This window comes from Callorhinus ursinus, unplaced genomic scaffold (genome assembly GCF_003265705.2).
Source record: "Callorhinus ursinus isolate GAN/ISIS: 27379988/994484 unplaced genomic scaffold, GSC_fseal_2.0 scaffold2, whole genome shotgun sequence".
Classification (NCBI taxonomy): Eukaryota; Metazoa; Chordata; class Mammalia; order Carnivora; family Otariidae; genus Callorhinus; species Callorhinus ursinus.
The window spans coordinates 69,006,113-69,023,028 of record NW_027397064.1 but is presented as its reverse complement, the minus strand read 5'-3'; the positions used below and the strand labels follow the sequence as shown (position 1 = coordinate 69,023,028).

The 16,916-nt window shown below is 40.5% G+C and overlaps 1 protein-coding gene across 8 annotated transcripts in view; it reads right to left on the bottom strand.

Moving 5' to 3' along the window:
- Positions 1-16,916, bottom strand: part of ITGB6 (integrin subunit beta 6) — a 127,128-nt gene that overhangs the window by 21,202 nt on the left and 89,010 nt on the right. For all 8 annotated transcript variants that reach the window (XM_073883502.1, XM_073883504.1, XM_073883503.1 and 5 more), the window contains 4 exons: positions 13,881-13,970; positions 6,746-6,880; positions 6,115-6,532; positions 696-918 (listed from right to left, as the gene is read on the bottom strand). In XM_073883502.1, coding sequence (XP_073739603.1) covers positions 696-918; positions 6,115-6,532; positions 6,746-6,880; positions 13,881-13,970 — 866 coding nt within the window. The remainder of the gene's footprint in view (positions 1-695; positions 919-6,114; positions 6,533-6,745; positions 6,881-13,880; positions 13,971-16,916) is intronic.

Below are 16,916 nucleotides of genomic sequence, written 5' to 3'. Positions count from 1 at the left end.
AAACTGCTTAAGCATGTCTGCTGCATAATACATTATATACTGCAATGTCATCACACAGCCCATTTGGAGACTTGCCTCACTTGACCTAGAAATGTTGCCCCCACTTCCATTAAGAAATTAGCTACCAACCAAAGAAATAGTGGTTCACTGTAAAACAAAAAAGTGTTTTGTTGTTGTTGTTCATATGGTAAAAAAGAAAACACGACACACAATAGCTGTGTAGAATGACAACCAAAGAGAGGTGCTAAAGAGCATGAGTGGTAAAGAAGAGGGAAGAAATGGAAAGCCATGATCCTTTTTCTGCCTTTTTGCCTCCACGGGTCTATAGAGAGGAATGAATCAGCAAGGTCAGGCTATACACTTCTAGATAAGGAAGAAGCTTGTCTGTTTCCCCTGAAAAGGCCCTGAATGTGGGTGTCATCCGTCTACCGCCAGAGCGTTCCTTCTGTGTGGCTGGTATTGTAAGTGAAAGGCCATCTGATGTTATCAGTGTGGGACATCAGCTCAGCTTCCCCAGGCTGGTCTCTAGCAGAAATGTGACATTGTGGTCCCGGGTAATCAGGACAAAGAAAGAGGCTAATGAGATACGGACGTTCCAGGCTGATGATCACAGGGGCCTGGTGGGCTTGTGTATTTGGGTGGATGCTCAGAAAACAAACCCACCAAAAGCAACAGGAGGGAAGTTGAGACATTACCGTTTAGAGTTACAGGGATCACCACAGGTAGGGCAACGTTCACAGGTCGGTCCAGAGGCTCCGGGATTCGTGCAAACACACTTGCCACAGATGCAGTCCCCTCGCCCACTGCAGAGCACCCCATCCCCGGAGACGCAGGAGTCCGTGCTGGAGGTGCAGTTACAGTACTCGCCCGCCCAGCCGGGCCTGCACATGCATTCGCCACAGTCACACACGCCGTTATCTGCAAAACAAATGCCCAGTGATGCTTAGGGCCGTGGCCACGGGGGGGGGGGGGGGGGGGGGGGGGGGGGCATCTCCTCCCTTTGCCTTTAAACACTATCAGAAAGACTGAAGAAAAATGAGAAAAAAGTGATTGTGTGGGGAGTAGGGGGAGTGGTGAGCATAGATATATTTTATGGAACGAATTTTGCTAAGTGTGTATATTTATTGATCTGGTCTCTTAACTGAAGACCAATCTGATTACCTGATGTTATATCAAAAAGAACTTATAGCCAGATGAAATGAGATAATCTAGAAGCCTATACTAGCAACTTGGGGTGTGTGTGTGATTATGTGTATGTGTGTGTGTATTTAAATTGTTTTTACAATTTTTTTTTTTTTTTGCTTTTAATTAAGGTGCCATAAGATAGAGATGCAGCACAGACCTGGCTAATGCCTCACCTCTACATCATTCAAGCCGAGTGATCATAAAAGCCTCATCTATCAAATAGAGGGAATAAAATCTCACAGCAGTTGTGGTCAGATGAGATAATGTGTAAATCTTCTAGTTTTGCATTCACCAATTAGATGTCCTACAGGCATATAGTGAGTGCTCAACAAATTCATTTATTTAAGAAACTTTAATTGAGCATATATCATGTGCCGAAGATTGCATTAGGCATGAAGATACAAAATTAAATAAGGTCACTGAGCTTATCGTCTAGAGTAGCAGACAGGCAAATAAATACACTACAATGGGATAAGTGTTATGCACACAGAGGGAGAGTTTTCAAATTAGATCAGAGATCTGGGGATGTTTCCAAAAGAGGTGATGCTTGAGCTGAATTTGGATGCTACAGATAGAAGACAGAAGAGGGTTAAATGCATTTTAAGCTGAGAAAAAAAGCATAGGTAAATGACAGAAGTCTGTAATCTTGTGACCTGCTTAATACCCACAGTAGTTTCATATAGATAGAGCCAAAGGTGCATACGAGCTGTGGCAGGAGGGCAGGATGGCGAGGGGTGGGTGTTGGAAAGGTCAACGGAAAGTCAGAAATCACATCATGAAAAGCTTTATGCGCTAAAGAAAGAACTGTTATCCTGAAAGTTATGGAATTTTAAGTAGAGACCTGAACAAATAGCTCTGTGTCTAGAAATATCCTGGCCTCAGTAGAGAGGGTCAGACTGAGACAGGAAAACTGGTTAGGAGGTTTTGTTGCAGCAAATGAGGAAAGCAGATCTGAGGTCCTGAACAGTGCCGGTGGGAATGGAGAGCAAAGAGCATACAGTTGAGGGGAAGAATACTCAGGGCATGAGTGCCATTGCCACCATGGTGGAGGGGGGCAGGGAAGAGAGAGAGGGATAGAATCTTCCGCAGGTGACCAGAATGGGCTGCTCAGTGCATGGTGCAGCTTTTTAATGACCTGGAATGGAAGCTGACATCTCATGCTCACTGACTTTTCCCCAGTGCCTGGCACAGGGCTTAACTGTTGAACAAATAGGTTGTTCTCAAGCAGAGGAAGAAGAGCAGCTTTGGGCAGGGAAGATGATGAGTTCATTTTGGCTCTGTTGAGTTCTGAGGGACCCACGGGATGTCGTAGTAGGCATATATACCTACTATGATATATATATACACACCCACATATATATGTATATATATGGAAAAAGAGGCAGAGAGGTTTGAGGCTTGGACCCATCAGAGATAGATGGCAGGTAAAGCTGTTGTGGATTGGGTCATGTAGAGAAAACAGATAGATTGAGAAAAGCCCTGAAGATCATCAGCATTTAAAAGGTGATCTGAGGCGCCTGGGTGGCTCAGTCGTTAAGTGTCTGCCTTCAGCTCAGGTCATGATCCCAGGGTCCTGGGGTCGAGCCCCGCATCGGGCTCCCTGCTCAGCAGAAGGCCTGCTTCTCCCTTTCCCACTCCCCCTGCTTGTGTTCCCTCTCTCGCTGTGCCTCTTTCTGTCAAATAAATAAATAAAATCTTAAAAAAAAAAAAAAAAGGTGATCTGAGAGGGGCACTGGGTGGCTCAGTCGTTCAAGCATCTGCCTTCGGCTCAGGTCACAATCCTAGAGTCCTGCGACGGAGCCTCACGTGGGGCTCCCTGCTCAGCGGGGAGCCTGCTTCTCCCTCTCCCTCTCCCCCTGCTCATGTTCTCTCTCTCTCAAATAAGTAAATCTTTAAAAAATGTGATCAGAGAGAAGGATCTTACCAGGGAACTGAAGTAGGAGAGCAATGAGAACAAAGCTGCGGAAACCTAGGGCAGAGGAGCTTGAAGGAGGTGGTGCATGGGAACTTGCTGCAGACATAGCTCGTCTTAAGTTATCCTCTAAAACACAATTGCTTTTTGTTTCTTCCTCAGCAAAAAAGGGAAACATATTCTCGTGATAGGGGTAGTTTTCTATATTGAAGTTTTTTCCAGAAAATTAATGTGATCTATAAATATTGTCAAATGAAATGTGCGTTTCCTTTGAGAATGCCCAAGTGTATCACTGCATGTAAGAATTAGTTGGCAGAAATTTAGACAACTCTTCCAAGAGCTCCTGTCAGAATTTAGAAACCCTTCTTTCTGCGGGCTTTCCGGAACCATCTACCATATCACTGCTAACTGATATCCACAAGCAACCAATTATAAAGTACCTGTTCATATAACCACACCCACAAAAACAACAACAAAACATTCACAATGGCTTCATGTAGTAGCAAGATGATGACCAAAGATCAAGACAAAATTGTCAGGCTCTTTTCAGAGGGATAGGTCTTTCTGGAATGCCACTGACTGCTAACTTTAAGTGCATAATGGCAGGAAGCATTTTCTGTATTGCCATTTCCCTGTTAGTTTTCCGTTTCTTAGAATCAAAATATAAAAGACTAATGGAATTTGGGCAAGGGAATCAATCAATGGAGCCCTCTATCTGTGAGTACTTAAAGATGGATGAAAGAAGGTACATGAAAAAAAATTATGGTAATGGGCCTTCAGAAGAGTGGCACATTGCAGAGTGAATTTTTGTCGAAGAAGGGAGATCTGCATGAGAAGGGGAGCTGGAGCATTTTCTGGCCTCTGCTGCAAACAACAGGGTGTCTGTCCACAAGGTCAGGCACAGTTTTTATCCCTGCACTAAGCAGGATGCCAGGCACATAGTAGGTACTCCATAACTATTTGTTGAATTTGAATAATAGGTACTTTTATTATCCCATTTAAAAAAAATTTTTTTTTTGAATAGGTTCTACGTCCAGTGTGGAGCCCAACTCGGGGCTTGAACTCATGATCCTGAGATCAAGACCTGAGCTGAGATCAAGAGTCGGAAGTTTAAGTGACCTAGCCACCCAGGTGCCCCTATTACACCTTTTTAAAGACAAAGTTACTAATAATACAGTGACATCTTTTGTGATGTTTCTACACACAAAATAGATTTTGGGAAACACTAATAGATTGAGAATTGTAAAGTACCCTCAAATACGAAGGAAATTGGCATTAGGGAAGTTTTCTGAGTCCAGCTGAGGAAATAATTGTGTTTTCTAAATAGAATGTCTCTAGCGATCATTGTATCTGATACAAAGAGAGGCCCTATTGTCAGACCTTCCAAACTACAATGCACAGATCAAGTCAACTCTTTCTGAGTGCTTTTCCGTTTGCATGAATGGCACCAAGTAAAGTGAAAAACCATCCACAAACTGGAAGAACTGTGTTGCTCAGCACAGTTCGGCAATTACACTGCTCTAGACTTCTGTGATCTGAGATTTAAAGAGTGAAATATAGATGGGGGTAACACTGCTATCCTGTTGTATTAGACTACAGGTAGAATTTTTTGGAAAGGTGATTTCAAATATTTTGAGCACCTATTTTATTAAAAGATTTTTCTTAGAAGATGCAATCTGGGAATCTGCCGAGCATAGTCTTTTCAAGACGCGGGGACAGCCTCTGGCTTCAGGCTCTGTCCTGCCTACATCTTAGGAGAAGAGAACTGATGTGGGTTTGGAAACACACCCATTAAATGAGGAAATAGACCTCCGAATGAAAGGGGGGAGAAATGTATCTCAATCTGGACAGACCCTAAATTTTTCACTCTCTGGGGAGAAGAAAGAAAGCAGCCTCAGAGGAACATGTTGGTAGCAAGAGCCGCCGCAAAGAAATGAAATGGAGGTACGCTTCTAAGGGCATCACAGGGTTTTCAAAGAGCTCGGAATTCTTTGAGGCTTCTCTTCTCAGGCCTTTTTTTTCCTGAAAACCAGTCTCTTTTATATGTTCCTGACACTGTGGTTTGAAAACATAACTTTCTTAGTTTTCTCTAAAGATAATGGCTTTCTGTTTTGAAAAGCTGCCTGCTCACATACTGAAAAGGGGAGACATTGGGAGCTTAAATTCAGTAGTTAGTTAATATTCCTGTTGTAACACCAATTTATATCATTTTAAAGAACATGAACACATTTGCAATTCTTATGCAGATAGATTATACTTAACTATATGGATATATAGATCAGAATGATTTTTATAATAGTCAAAGTATATGCAATATATTCTTAAACTACAGTGATTCTCCATATGCAAAGGATTTTAAAACATATCTTTTTCTGCTATTTAAACATGTTCTTGATCTTAAAAAAATTCCAGGCAATGTTTCATTTTTTACCCTTTCCATAGCCTTCATATGTTCTTATTCATCTTTATTATACCCGGTGCCTAATCTAGTATCTGTCACATAATAGGTGTTTAATAAATATCTGTGGAATGAATGAAGGCCCTGAAAGTTCATTTAGTATTTCCGAGTTCCTTGTTCTTGGTAATACGCTCCTTAAGAAGCCTAGCTTTTTATTTTTCCAAAGTAATAGGCATTTAAGAGTTGGGTAGGATACCCAAGAGCCTGATCGAGAAAAGTCTGGAAGATAATGGAGTTCAGATTACATGCAATTTTGTGGAGTCTGGGTGATAACCAAAGAGAAGGCATTTCCATTTCTTGCCTACTGAACTCTGAGGGAAATAACAATAGAGATGTAAGTTGAATTGGCAGAGATCTCACCCCAAGAGAATATAAGAGCCAGAGAAAATGCCAGCGAAGACCAGTTACCTTAGCTCTAGAGATTAACCCGCTCCCTCGATCAGCAACTATTTATGGAGCGCCTACTCTGCCCAGAAAACTGAGGAAGGTGCAAAGGATGCAAAGCCCCTTCTTGATGCTTGCCCAGTTGTGGTGTGGGGTGGATTTAGACAACGCCTACCTCCGCAGAGCAGCCCTTTGTGCCTCACGCAGGAGAAGTTGTCGCATTGGCAGTAAGGCCCATAAATGTTTCCATAGGGAGACAAGTGGCAGATGCACTGCCCACAGTAGCAGTCGCCTCTCCCACTGCACGAGGGGTGATCTGGGGCCTCCTTGCAGGAGTCTGTGCTCAGTGTGTCCTCCCCACACTCGCAGCGAGGACCCATGTGGCCGGGGTTGCAGGCACACACCCCACACTGGAAGGAACCGTTCCCGTTGTGGCATTTGGAGCTGTTCACTTGCACCTCTTTCTGACAAGCACAGCTGCATTCCGGACGGACAAGTATTTCTAGGGCGTCCCCCAGCCCCACAGGCTTTATGGTAATATGCCTGCTTCTTCTCTCACAGTTTGGTATACTCACAGTCACATTAAATGAAGCCTGGAAAAGAAAATACTAATTATCTTCCATCCACCGAAATGCATAGCAGGAAACCAAGGTGCATGGGGATCAGCTTTGCCAAAAGCACTTATTAGGGAATTTTTAAAAATTGTTTTTGAAATTCTTGAAAGGAAAAATCCAGCTTCAATGCAACAAGGGAACTTCTGACTTACCTGAATATTTTTTCAGACGATCTGTTGACCCTATACTTACTGTGTCTCCCACCTTCATGTGAGAGCATTTCTTCTGGTGTGGGAAGGGGGCCCTGTTGTTACAGATAGCCGTGAAAGATAGGTTGAGTCCTTCTGTGTCTCCTAACACTTCCAGTTCCACCTCCGACCGCAGTTCCTTTAGTTAGGACAGAAAGAGTTAAAAACACAACCAAAAAATACAACCAGAAGAATCTGTGAATCCTGTTCATTAAACTACAAATGAACAAAATGAAATTGAGCCTAAAAGAAATTCACTATACCATCAACCAAGCAAGAAAGCCAGCAAGACACACACACATGCGTGCACACACACATACACGCACGCGCACACACACGTACACACGTACACGCACGCACACACATGCACGCACACATACGTGCACATATACGTGTCACCTTTTATTGAGTCTAAGAGGCTATCAATTATAAAACACAATTATTTTATGACAATGACATTATGACAAAATATCTCATGATCATTCTGTGCAACATATCAAGCAATCCTATTAGTCCATCATGGCTTTGAAAATTATTTTATCCATTCTGAGGGATGTGGCAAATTCTCCAGCCCTGAGTAGCACTGCTTGGCATCTAAAAGGCATTTTTTTGCTTGTGTCTCAGTAACACAACATAACAACAGCTTCCTTTACTTGTAAGTATCATCATTTCTTAGGCCCCATAAAGCAGCTGGTTGTTGCTTTGCGAGGAATATCGAATCACAGTCATTCCTTCAACAATGAGCATTTGCTTCATTGATATCAAATTTATACCCTGTTTTGGTACATTGCTGCATATACAACAATATTTCATTTCAATATCAAATCATAGTGCAAACTTTAAGAAAATATTTAAAAATGGCAATTACGCTCAACACCTATAACACCAATAGTGTACTTAACAAATTGAGGTGACAACAACATACACAGTTAGGGCCGATTTTATATTTTTGCAGGCAATGAATACTACATTGTGACTTCTACCCAGCATTTATTAGACACCATTAATCACAAAACATATCCCAATTTTAGAGATGTTAAATGTGGGAGAAACTGTTCCTCGAAATCACTATTGGAATTTATTATGTACCTATTGTACATTTAATGTAGAGTCAGGTCTGGGGAATGAGTGTAAGATAGGATTTCTGCCCTCAAGATGATTATCATTTTGCTGGAAAAAAAAAAACGCAAGATGGAACCAAGTAAAGCAGTTAACATGCAAGTCAATCAAAGTGCCATTAAGTTTAAAAAAATAGTGTCCTATAGATGCAGGTTTGGGACAGTTCAGAAAAGAGTGGTCAGTGAAGGCTGAAGTATTAGAAGTCCTTAATGGCTATGTCGGATGTGGATGTGTGGACAGAATGACAACTGTGTCTCAGGGGAGGGGACCAGGAGAGAGAAAGATCAGTGCCAAGAGCGTATAGAATGGGGACAAATGGGACTCAGACCCAGCCCAGACTCCTGCTGTCCTGGGAGATACCAGACAGCAAAGAGCCTTGAGGTTTAGAGAGATGACTTAAGACCTGTGGGAAATATTCCTTATAGCTTTAAAGCAGGAGCCCAATCCGCTGAAAGTATAGCTGCAGGGAAGTTGTCTGGGCGGTGTGTGCAGGACAGACTTACGGTCTGTCAGACTTACAGGGGAGGGGGCAGGGAGACTGGAGTCAAGAAAGCTGGGATGTTGTATTCACCCCAGCCTGAGGTACGAGGATCAGGACCCGGGGGGGTTGGTAAATGTGATGACGTAGATTGAAGAGAGAAAGACTAGATGTGAAACATATAGATTATGACAGAGTGGAGATAAAGACAAAGTTTTCCAGGGGGAAGAATGTCAGGGAAGGAGGAAGAAAGAGCTATTTGTTATGGGGAAATCTAGTGTTATCATGTACACTTTCTCTGTTCCTCTTTCTTTTGCAAAATAAAAATCTACATTTGGAGGACAAAACAAAACTATGAAAATAAAAGCAATAAAACAGAATAAAAATAAATTGTAAAACATTATGAGTTAAGTAATACTTCAGCTCATCTAAGAAGATTTGAGTCCCTATACTCCTGGAATTTTAAAAGCATATTCAACCTCAAATTTTCCTTAAGTATAATTTTTCCAACTGCCTGGTAAGATGACCCTGTCTTCCTCCAAATTCTAAGTTGCTGACTGTAAATTCTAAGTCATTCTTCTTCCCTACTTTTATATTTGCCCCATATCGTCACTCCTTCAGAAGATGGACATAAGGCTGATTTTTCAGAATACGGTCTTCATCAGCGATTGGAGTGTCATTTCTCAGTCACAAAGATTATTTCTATAATGTATTAAAATTTACTCTTTAAATCTGTTTCATTTCAACTAGTTATGTGATAAGTTTATTCATCCAGAAAATATTTATTGACTGTCCATGATGTGCCAGACACTGTTCTAGGGGCTTGGGAAGCAAAACCCACTAAACTAGCTGACTTTTGTAGTTTATATTCCAGTGTGGGAAGTCAGAGAGGAAACAACATAATACATAAGAAAATTATGTAGCATGCTAGAAGGTGATAAGTGCCATGCAAAACATTAGGGTAGGATAATGAAGATTAAGAGAGTGTGGGTAGGGGGTGTAGTCTGTAATTTTTCAAAAGGTAGTTAGAGTAGGATTCAGTAAGGTGACATTTCACGGAGGTGAGGAATCAGATAGCATGTAGATATCTGTCAAAAGAGTGTTCCAGGAAAGGGGTACAGTCAGTGCAAAGGCCCTGAGGCAGGAGTGTGTCTGGCTTGCTCTGGGAACAGAATAGCAAGGAGGCCAGAGTTGCTGTACTGGATTAACTCTCTGATGGAGTAATAGGAGGGGAAGTCACAGAGGTAATGGGGTGGAGGAGAACAAATCTGGTAGGGTCCTAGTAGGTGGTTTTAAAGAATGTGGCATTTACTCTATGTAAAAGGAGAAAACAATTAAGGTTATCTATAGAAGAGTGTTATGACCTGACTTAATATTTTTAAAGGAAAATTCTAGTTTTTTTTTTTTTTTTTTTTTTTAAAACAGAATGTAGGAAACCAAAGGTGGAAATGAGAAATAGCATTTAGGAGGCTTTTGCATTCAGGTGAGTGAAGGTGGTGGCTCCGATCAGGATGAAGGCAGTGGTTCTGGGTCAAATTCTAAATAATTTTGAAGATAGAGCCAGCAAGATTTTCTGATGGATTAAATGTTCAGGATAAGAGAAAGAGGAGAGTCAAAGATCATTATAAGCTTTTTGGCCCCAGCAATATGAAGGATAGGATTACCATTTAGAAGGAGAAAACTATTGGTGAATTATGTTTAGGAGAGTTCAGGTTACCCTTCTAAATTGCCAACTAATATATCACCTGACTCCTAGACATCTGCACTTTGATGTCTCCTAAAGAAGTATATATAGCATGGTTGCTGGGCAGCATTGAGGGCCCTCCTGAGGTCCATGATTATGAATTTAAAGTGAGACTGGTTAGCACAATTGTAGGTTTTTCCCTTTCCTGTTCAGCTGTGCAGGGTGAATGGACAGTTGGGATTAACCAGGGCCAGGATTGGCCAAGCAACCTCAGTGGAGCCATAAGGGGCATGGGAGGTGAGGGTGTGTCTCCAGAATGATCCTAATGGTTGAATTTAAGCCAGGAGCCCAGGCCCAAGAGGACATCAGGGGATGAGGAACTGAAAAGAAGATAGAGTCACTTGAATAAAAAAAGAGAGAGAGAGAGAGAGAGAGAGAGAGAGGGTAAGGTCAACTAATTGGAGATCCTAATGGGTTGGAAGAAATACTAGGGAAACTAGCAGGAGTGAGCTGGAAAGGAAGGAAGTGGTGAGAGGGAATGGGTTGCATGAAGCTGAGATTATAGAGGAGTCTATCAGCAATGACAAAGTTTAAGGTATGACAAAAGAGGGGGACAAGATCATTTTAGAAACAGAGTTCAAGAAACAGAGGCCAGGGTACAGGAAGGAATATATGTACACTGAAACTGAAATCATCAGGAGGTAAAGCAGGAGTAGTGTTAGAGACGGTGGCTTGGTGAGTCAGGAGTAAAGGAGAAATGAAGGATATGACCCCAAGACTGTAGATTTGAAATTCGGAAGAGTGGGTGACATAATCTGACCAAAATAAGGGAAATCTCAGCATTGATAAATTGGAATATCATACTGTAGATTTTGCCAGGAATATTTTAATGTGAATTTCCCTAAGAAAGAGCATAACTGCTTTTTGTATATTTCTCAAATCATTCACTCATTTATACTGAGCATCTACTATGAACCAGGCAAAACAAAACAAACCACGTCACTTGCCTTCTGGAGCTTAAATGCTAAGAGGGGAGTGTATCCTCGGGAGCACTGATATTTCAGTAGCTTTTATTACATGTTTAAGGAAGGAAGAAAATTAGTGAATAATGGTCAAACGAATACACATCTGGTATTTAAGGGTTTTTATGTCAATATGACACTGAACTGAAGTTCAGTGTCATAATTATAGACACAAATTATCTGCCTCTGCCCCACCAGAAGTTAGTCAGAAGTATTTTCTCTCAATCTATTCTTTTTCTTTTCTTTTTATAGACTAGAAAGAAACCCAGTCAATGGATTCCCATATTTTACTTTTTATTTTATCTTTAATTTTTTAATTATTTTTTATTTTTTTTAAGATTTTATTTATTTATTTGACAGAGAGAGAGAGAGAGAGCACAAGCAGGGGGAGCGGCAGGCAAAGGGAGAAGGAGAAGCAGGCTCCTGGAGGAGCGGAGAGCCCAATGAGGGGCTCCATTCCAGGACCCTGGGCTCAAGACCTGAGCCAAAGGCAATCGCTTAACCAACTGAGCCACCCAGACGCCCCTATTTTATTTTATAGAGGGGTGGGGCAGAGGGAGAGAGAGAATCCCAAGCAGCCTCCTCACCCAGTGTGGAGCCAGACATGGGGCTTGATCTCACAACCCCAAGATCATGACTTGAGCTGAGAACAAGAGTTGGTCACTTAACTGACTGAGCCTCCCAGGTGCCCCTGGATCCCCATACTTTTAAAGTCCTTTTAGAATACATTTAAAAATAACTGAATAGAAAAATAATTTGAACTAGTGCCAAGATCTATTACACACTTCCTTCAGTGAATCATGATATTATAATAATAACTCCAGAGCAAGATTATATAGTATAAGAATAAGAGACACTTCTTTATATTTTTGGACAGTAAAATAAGGACATGAGATTCACTTCAAATGTTTGATGCCTTGATTCTTCCACCTCATAAGTTATGTGGGTGATTTGGGACCACAAAGTGAGACAGAAATCCTGACAGAGTAAGCAGGAGCATGGAAGGGGCTGGTCAAACAAGAGGGAGAAATGTTTTTGACGTTTACAGTTTTCTAATTTGCTGAATTCCTTTGAAGATGTTAGTGCCCAACGCTTCTGAGAGTGCTGGGTTAAAGAAAATTGAGTGTTTTCTAATGCAGTGGAGGATTGCTGTGTGATTTTATCTGATTCTACACATTAAAACTTTAATTACCGCATAAGAAGGAGGATGGTTTTTAAAGTATTTTGTTGACAAGCTTTCCTGTCTGGAAGAATTTCAAGCATGAGATAATGTGTTAGTTAATTTTTGATGTGAGCTAAGAAAACTGAAGTTTCTGAGGATATAAGTTCAAAAAAAACCCTCATCCTATAGTTTTAATGGACACATCTGTTATTTTATTCCCTGAGGAAATGTATTTGAGAAGAAACACCTTGTTTTTCCCCCTTAAAGTGAGTTTCAAAACTGGTGGGGTGTTGTCAAAATCACTGGGGAGTATTTTTTCAAAATGTGTAGCTCTTCCTTCCCTTAAAATTTCTCCTAAGATGTCTGAGAGGAATCTGGATACACCTATTTTTAAAAGCTTCCCAGATGATTCTGAAATGTTTAGTTAAGGACCACTGGCTCAGTATCTGCTTAGTAAGCATATAGTGCATATAAGTCATTTATTTGTAATTTTAAAACATCCAAAATTAGAATTTTATTTATTTGTCCCTATGTAACTGCTGCTTAGAATAACTATTAGGGCTTTACTGCTTTATAAAAATTTACTTTTTTCATTCCTGTCCTAATTTAGAGCTTCATTTTCATCTTTGTGCGTGTGCATATGCGTGCGTGTATGTATTTTTTCTTTGTAAGTTAAGGCAAAAAAGGAAAATGGAACTTAGGAAACAAAATAAAAAAAGAATTGGTAACTGGCCATCTACCATTGATTAAGTTATGAAATGGGGACAAAGCAAGAGAACATAGCAACCCTATAGCTATGTATTTTATTTTAGGGGAGGAATGCTGTCCTCTGGTACTAATTTACAAAGTCAAGGCAAAAAAAAATTATGTCTATGTGTATATATATATATATGTATATATGTCTTTCTATATATGTATATATCCATAAAAATGAAAAATTCCTTGGTTCTCAAAAGCAGAGAATCTACAAAGAGGTGCTCCTGATATGCTTTGGTGTCTTTTTTCTCTTTGAGTTATGAGGTAGTCTTATTAAGCTTGTGGAGTTAGTTCTCCACATAGTTCTGTTGCTCACTGGTATTTTATTTTATTTTTTTAAGATCTATTTATTTATTTATTTGACAGAGAGAGACACAATGAGAGAGGAAACACAAGCAGGGGGAGTGGGAGAGGGAGAAGCAGGCTTCCCGCAGAACAGGCAGCCCGATGCGGGGCTCGATCCCAGGACCCTGGGATCATGACCTGAGCCGAAGGCAGACGCTTAATGACTGAGCCACCCAGGCGCCCCTTCTGTTACTCACTGGTATTTTAAACTTATTTTTTTTTCAGGCAGAGAAGAGGGGAGCTTAATTGTAGGGCTCATGGAGCCTGTTCAATAGAATTAAAATTTTACTATTGGTTATTATTATAAAAATAACCTCAACTTTATGATCAGGTTATGATTTTTCTACCTTGGGCCTCACCTTTCAGGAAGAATATCTACCAATAAGGAGAACAAAATTGATATTTTGGCTGCATTAGTGCAGAGAGATTTTCTTTGGATAAGTACTCTCTCCACTAACAAATCCTAGTGCATTTAACTGCCTAAAACACATCTTCGTTTTTGAATACCACCAAAATGCAAAAAAAAAAAAACAACAACAACAAAAACAAGAAGCCAACTGTAAAATATCATACTTCATAAGCCGAGATGATCAGCTGGAGAATGTTTCCGGAGTCCTTCTGAAGTAGCCCTACTGTAGCTCCAGGAATGAGTTTTGCATAATTCTGTAAACAAAAAAGAATAAGTCAATCTGCTCCCTGTAATCAAGAAAAGTTAAGTGTGGGTTTCAGCCTGTTGGTTGAGATCTCTTCTATTTAACTGGCTGGGGGAAATAGGATCCTGGTAATAAACCAGTGTTTCTCCTGAAACCGTGGCCCTGCCTGGGGCTCCTTCCTGTGCCCAAGTGGGAAGTGGACTGGTCAGAGTTGCCACTGGGGGCATCAAGTGTGTGTGGTTGCCTTACTCTAGAGCTGTGATTTATATCATAACTGGACTCAAGTCTTAAATAATAATAATAGCACTTATATACCGTCTTCCATTTGCAGAGCATCTTTTGTCCAAAAACTTCTGAGCATACTAACCAGGAGCTATCTTTTCTTTTTTGTAATGGTTACAGAAACCCAGGTCCCACATTGGCCCCTCTCTGCCACCAGATTGCTCTGCAAGTCATTCAGCCCAGGGCTCTCAGTCGTCAATTGCTTGGTGGAGAAAAGGAGTGAGTTATTTGGATGTTTGCCGTTAATCCTCTTTCCTAGTGGTAATGAGCACTCGTTTAGGGATGTCACCATGGTGCTGGGGTTGATTAGAATTGATCTCCACTCATCACGATGGAGTCAGTCAGAACCTATCTCTAAACCATCTGCATTCTCCACTTACCTCCTTTTCCGAGATGTCGTTCCCACCCACCTGCAGAGAACTCACGTTAGTTCAGCAACATTCCAGGCATGAGGCATGACCAGGGAATGAGGCATTGCAAAGAAGGGAATTTTCCAGACTGCTGAAAATTACCCCTACCTTAAGTTTTGTGTCTTAAAACTTATTTTGAAAAGTTTTCTTAAGTGTATGGTATATACCTCTGTCTTCTTAAATAAAGATTCCCAAGCACACTTGGATTGTTTTCTTGAAGAAACAGTCATACTTATCAATATTAACTATAGCTCTATAATCGTCAAAGACTTCTAAAATCCACGGGTAGATCACATTCATACCAAGGGGACCCCAACTGCTATGCTTTTGCTTCTTTTATTTGTTTTTAAATAGTTTCTATCTTCTTGTTAAGCTGGAAAGTATCACTCACCTACCAATTTTCTCATTTATCCATTTACTGTTGCATTCAACACCTATTAGGCAGATTTAGTATGCTGTGCTATATCAAGAAGAGACCATCACTCTTTTTTGTCAGCTGTGGTCTTCTGAGTTGCTTTGTGTAATGAAATCAGATGACTGAATTTATTAAAATGTCATGTAGAAAGAGAAATAAGTTTTGAGTGAAGGATTTAGGGTACCTCCTCTGGTTTGAACATAATGATATTCTGTCTTATTCCCAAGAACATTTAAGTAGCTTAGGAGATATACAAAACTAAGTTAGAATTAATAGTAATTACTGATTATAATTGTGATACTAGATAAATAGATCAGGTCAAGGGGAGCCAAGGAGAGGAACAAATGAATCCAGGGTGACATTAGAACACAAACATGTTCTAGGAGGTCGCAGGCATCTGCTAGAGGTGGGTAACTGGGGTAAGTCCAAGGTTTCTACAACTCTCATATGGAAAAATGGGTGCTGCTTTTAATTGGTGGGTTTTGTAATATTCCACTTATTTCAGTGTTTATGATTGTGTTTAAGTTTGAAGTTGATGGAAATCTGAACTCTTACAAGTGTCAGTTGTCACTCTGCCTTGACACTGCATTTGATTTTTGAAGGGGTCATGGACAGTAATCCAAGTAGCATTCCTCCCATTACCCAGTGCCCCACATCACCGCCTATAGAAGGTGGGCCCACTCTGTTTCCCTAAGTCAGGTAGAACTTGTCAAATATGAGGAAGGCACTGGTTCATTGACTTACCTTTTCAAATAAACACATGTCAAAAGGGCCATGAAGCATGAGACACGTGGTTAACAGCGAATACTTAAATAAGAATTTGAATCTCACTCAAGTGGAGCTGGAATGTGTGTAAATTTGACTGGTCCCAAAGGAGAAGGCAAAGGGAAACTTTAAAGCTTGATGAAGAAAGGTTTGGATCTTTTTGAAGAAGAATTTCATGGCTCTTAGCTTTGCATAAAACTGCTAGCCTTGAAAAATGTCCTGGTTTCTCCAAGGCCAAGGTATAAGGGGTACTTTCCATAAGCACTAGCTCAAGTGGCCTCGGAATTTTGGGTTAATCCTTGGTTAACACAGCTAAATACATCTACTTCCTAGAGCATAATTATGATCCTGCATGTGGTATGACATTTGGCATTTGGCTATCAGGACAAGTGGTTTAACATTAATCGCCTTTGCTGATTGCTACTAGAGCGAGGGTATAAAGGAGTTGGCAGCTAGGAACAGTACTCTGTGATAACTCTGACAATTGTGTAGAGGAAAACTATTAATTAATTTCTGGATGCTGATTCCTCCCCAAAGCATTGCAAATAATTAACTAAAAACATGGACAATTTGGCTTCCTGACCTAACACTGTAAAAAATTATGCTTTAAGTCTTGTAGTATTATGATTACTGTAAATATCATGTGTCAAATGCCTTTCTTTCATTAAAACCCTAATGTGCTATTATAAATTGTCCTGATTAAACATATTTAATGTTAGAAAAAGGATGATTTTGCATGCCTGGATGTGATAAATTATAGCACTGCGACTGTAAAAGATAACTCTTGGACATCAGAAATGGTGAACTCTAAAGACACAATGCTTCATGAGCTAATTAGAAATGCCAACTCCTTGGGCTTGAGTTTCTTGGACTTGAATTCCCTGTTATCTGCCCAGGGATGATCCTAATTATGGATTTTTCTCCCTCTCCTGCCACCATGCCACCCAGGAGTTCCCGCAGTTGCTTTTCTCACTCATGTTCGCAAAGTCGGTTTTTTTTTTGATTGCCTTAGTTTTCCTAACTTCCTTCATCAAAACCTATTTATTTCCTCACTATGATCCCATCTCAAAAAAGATTTCTTATT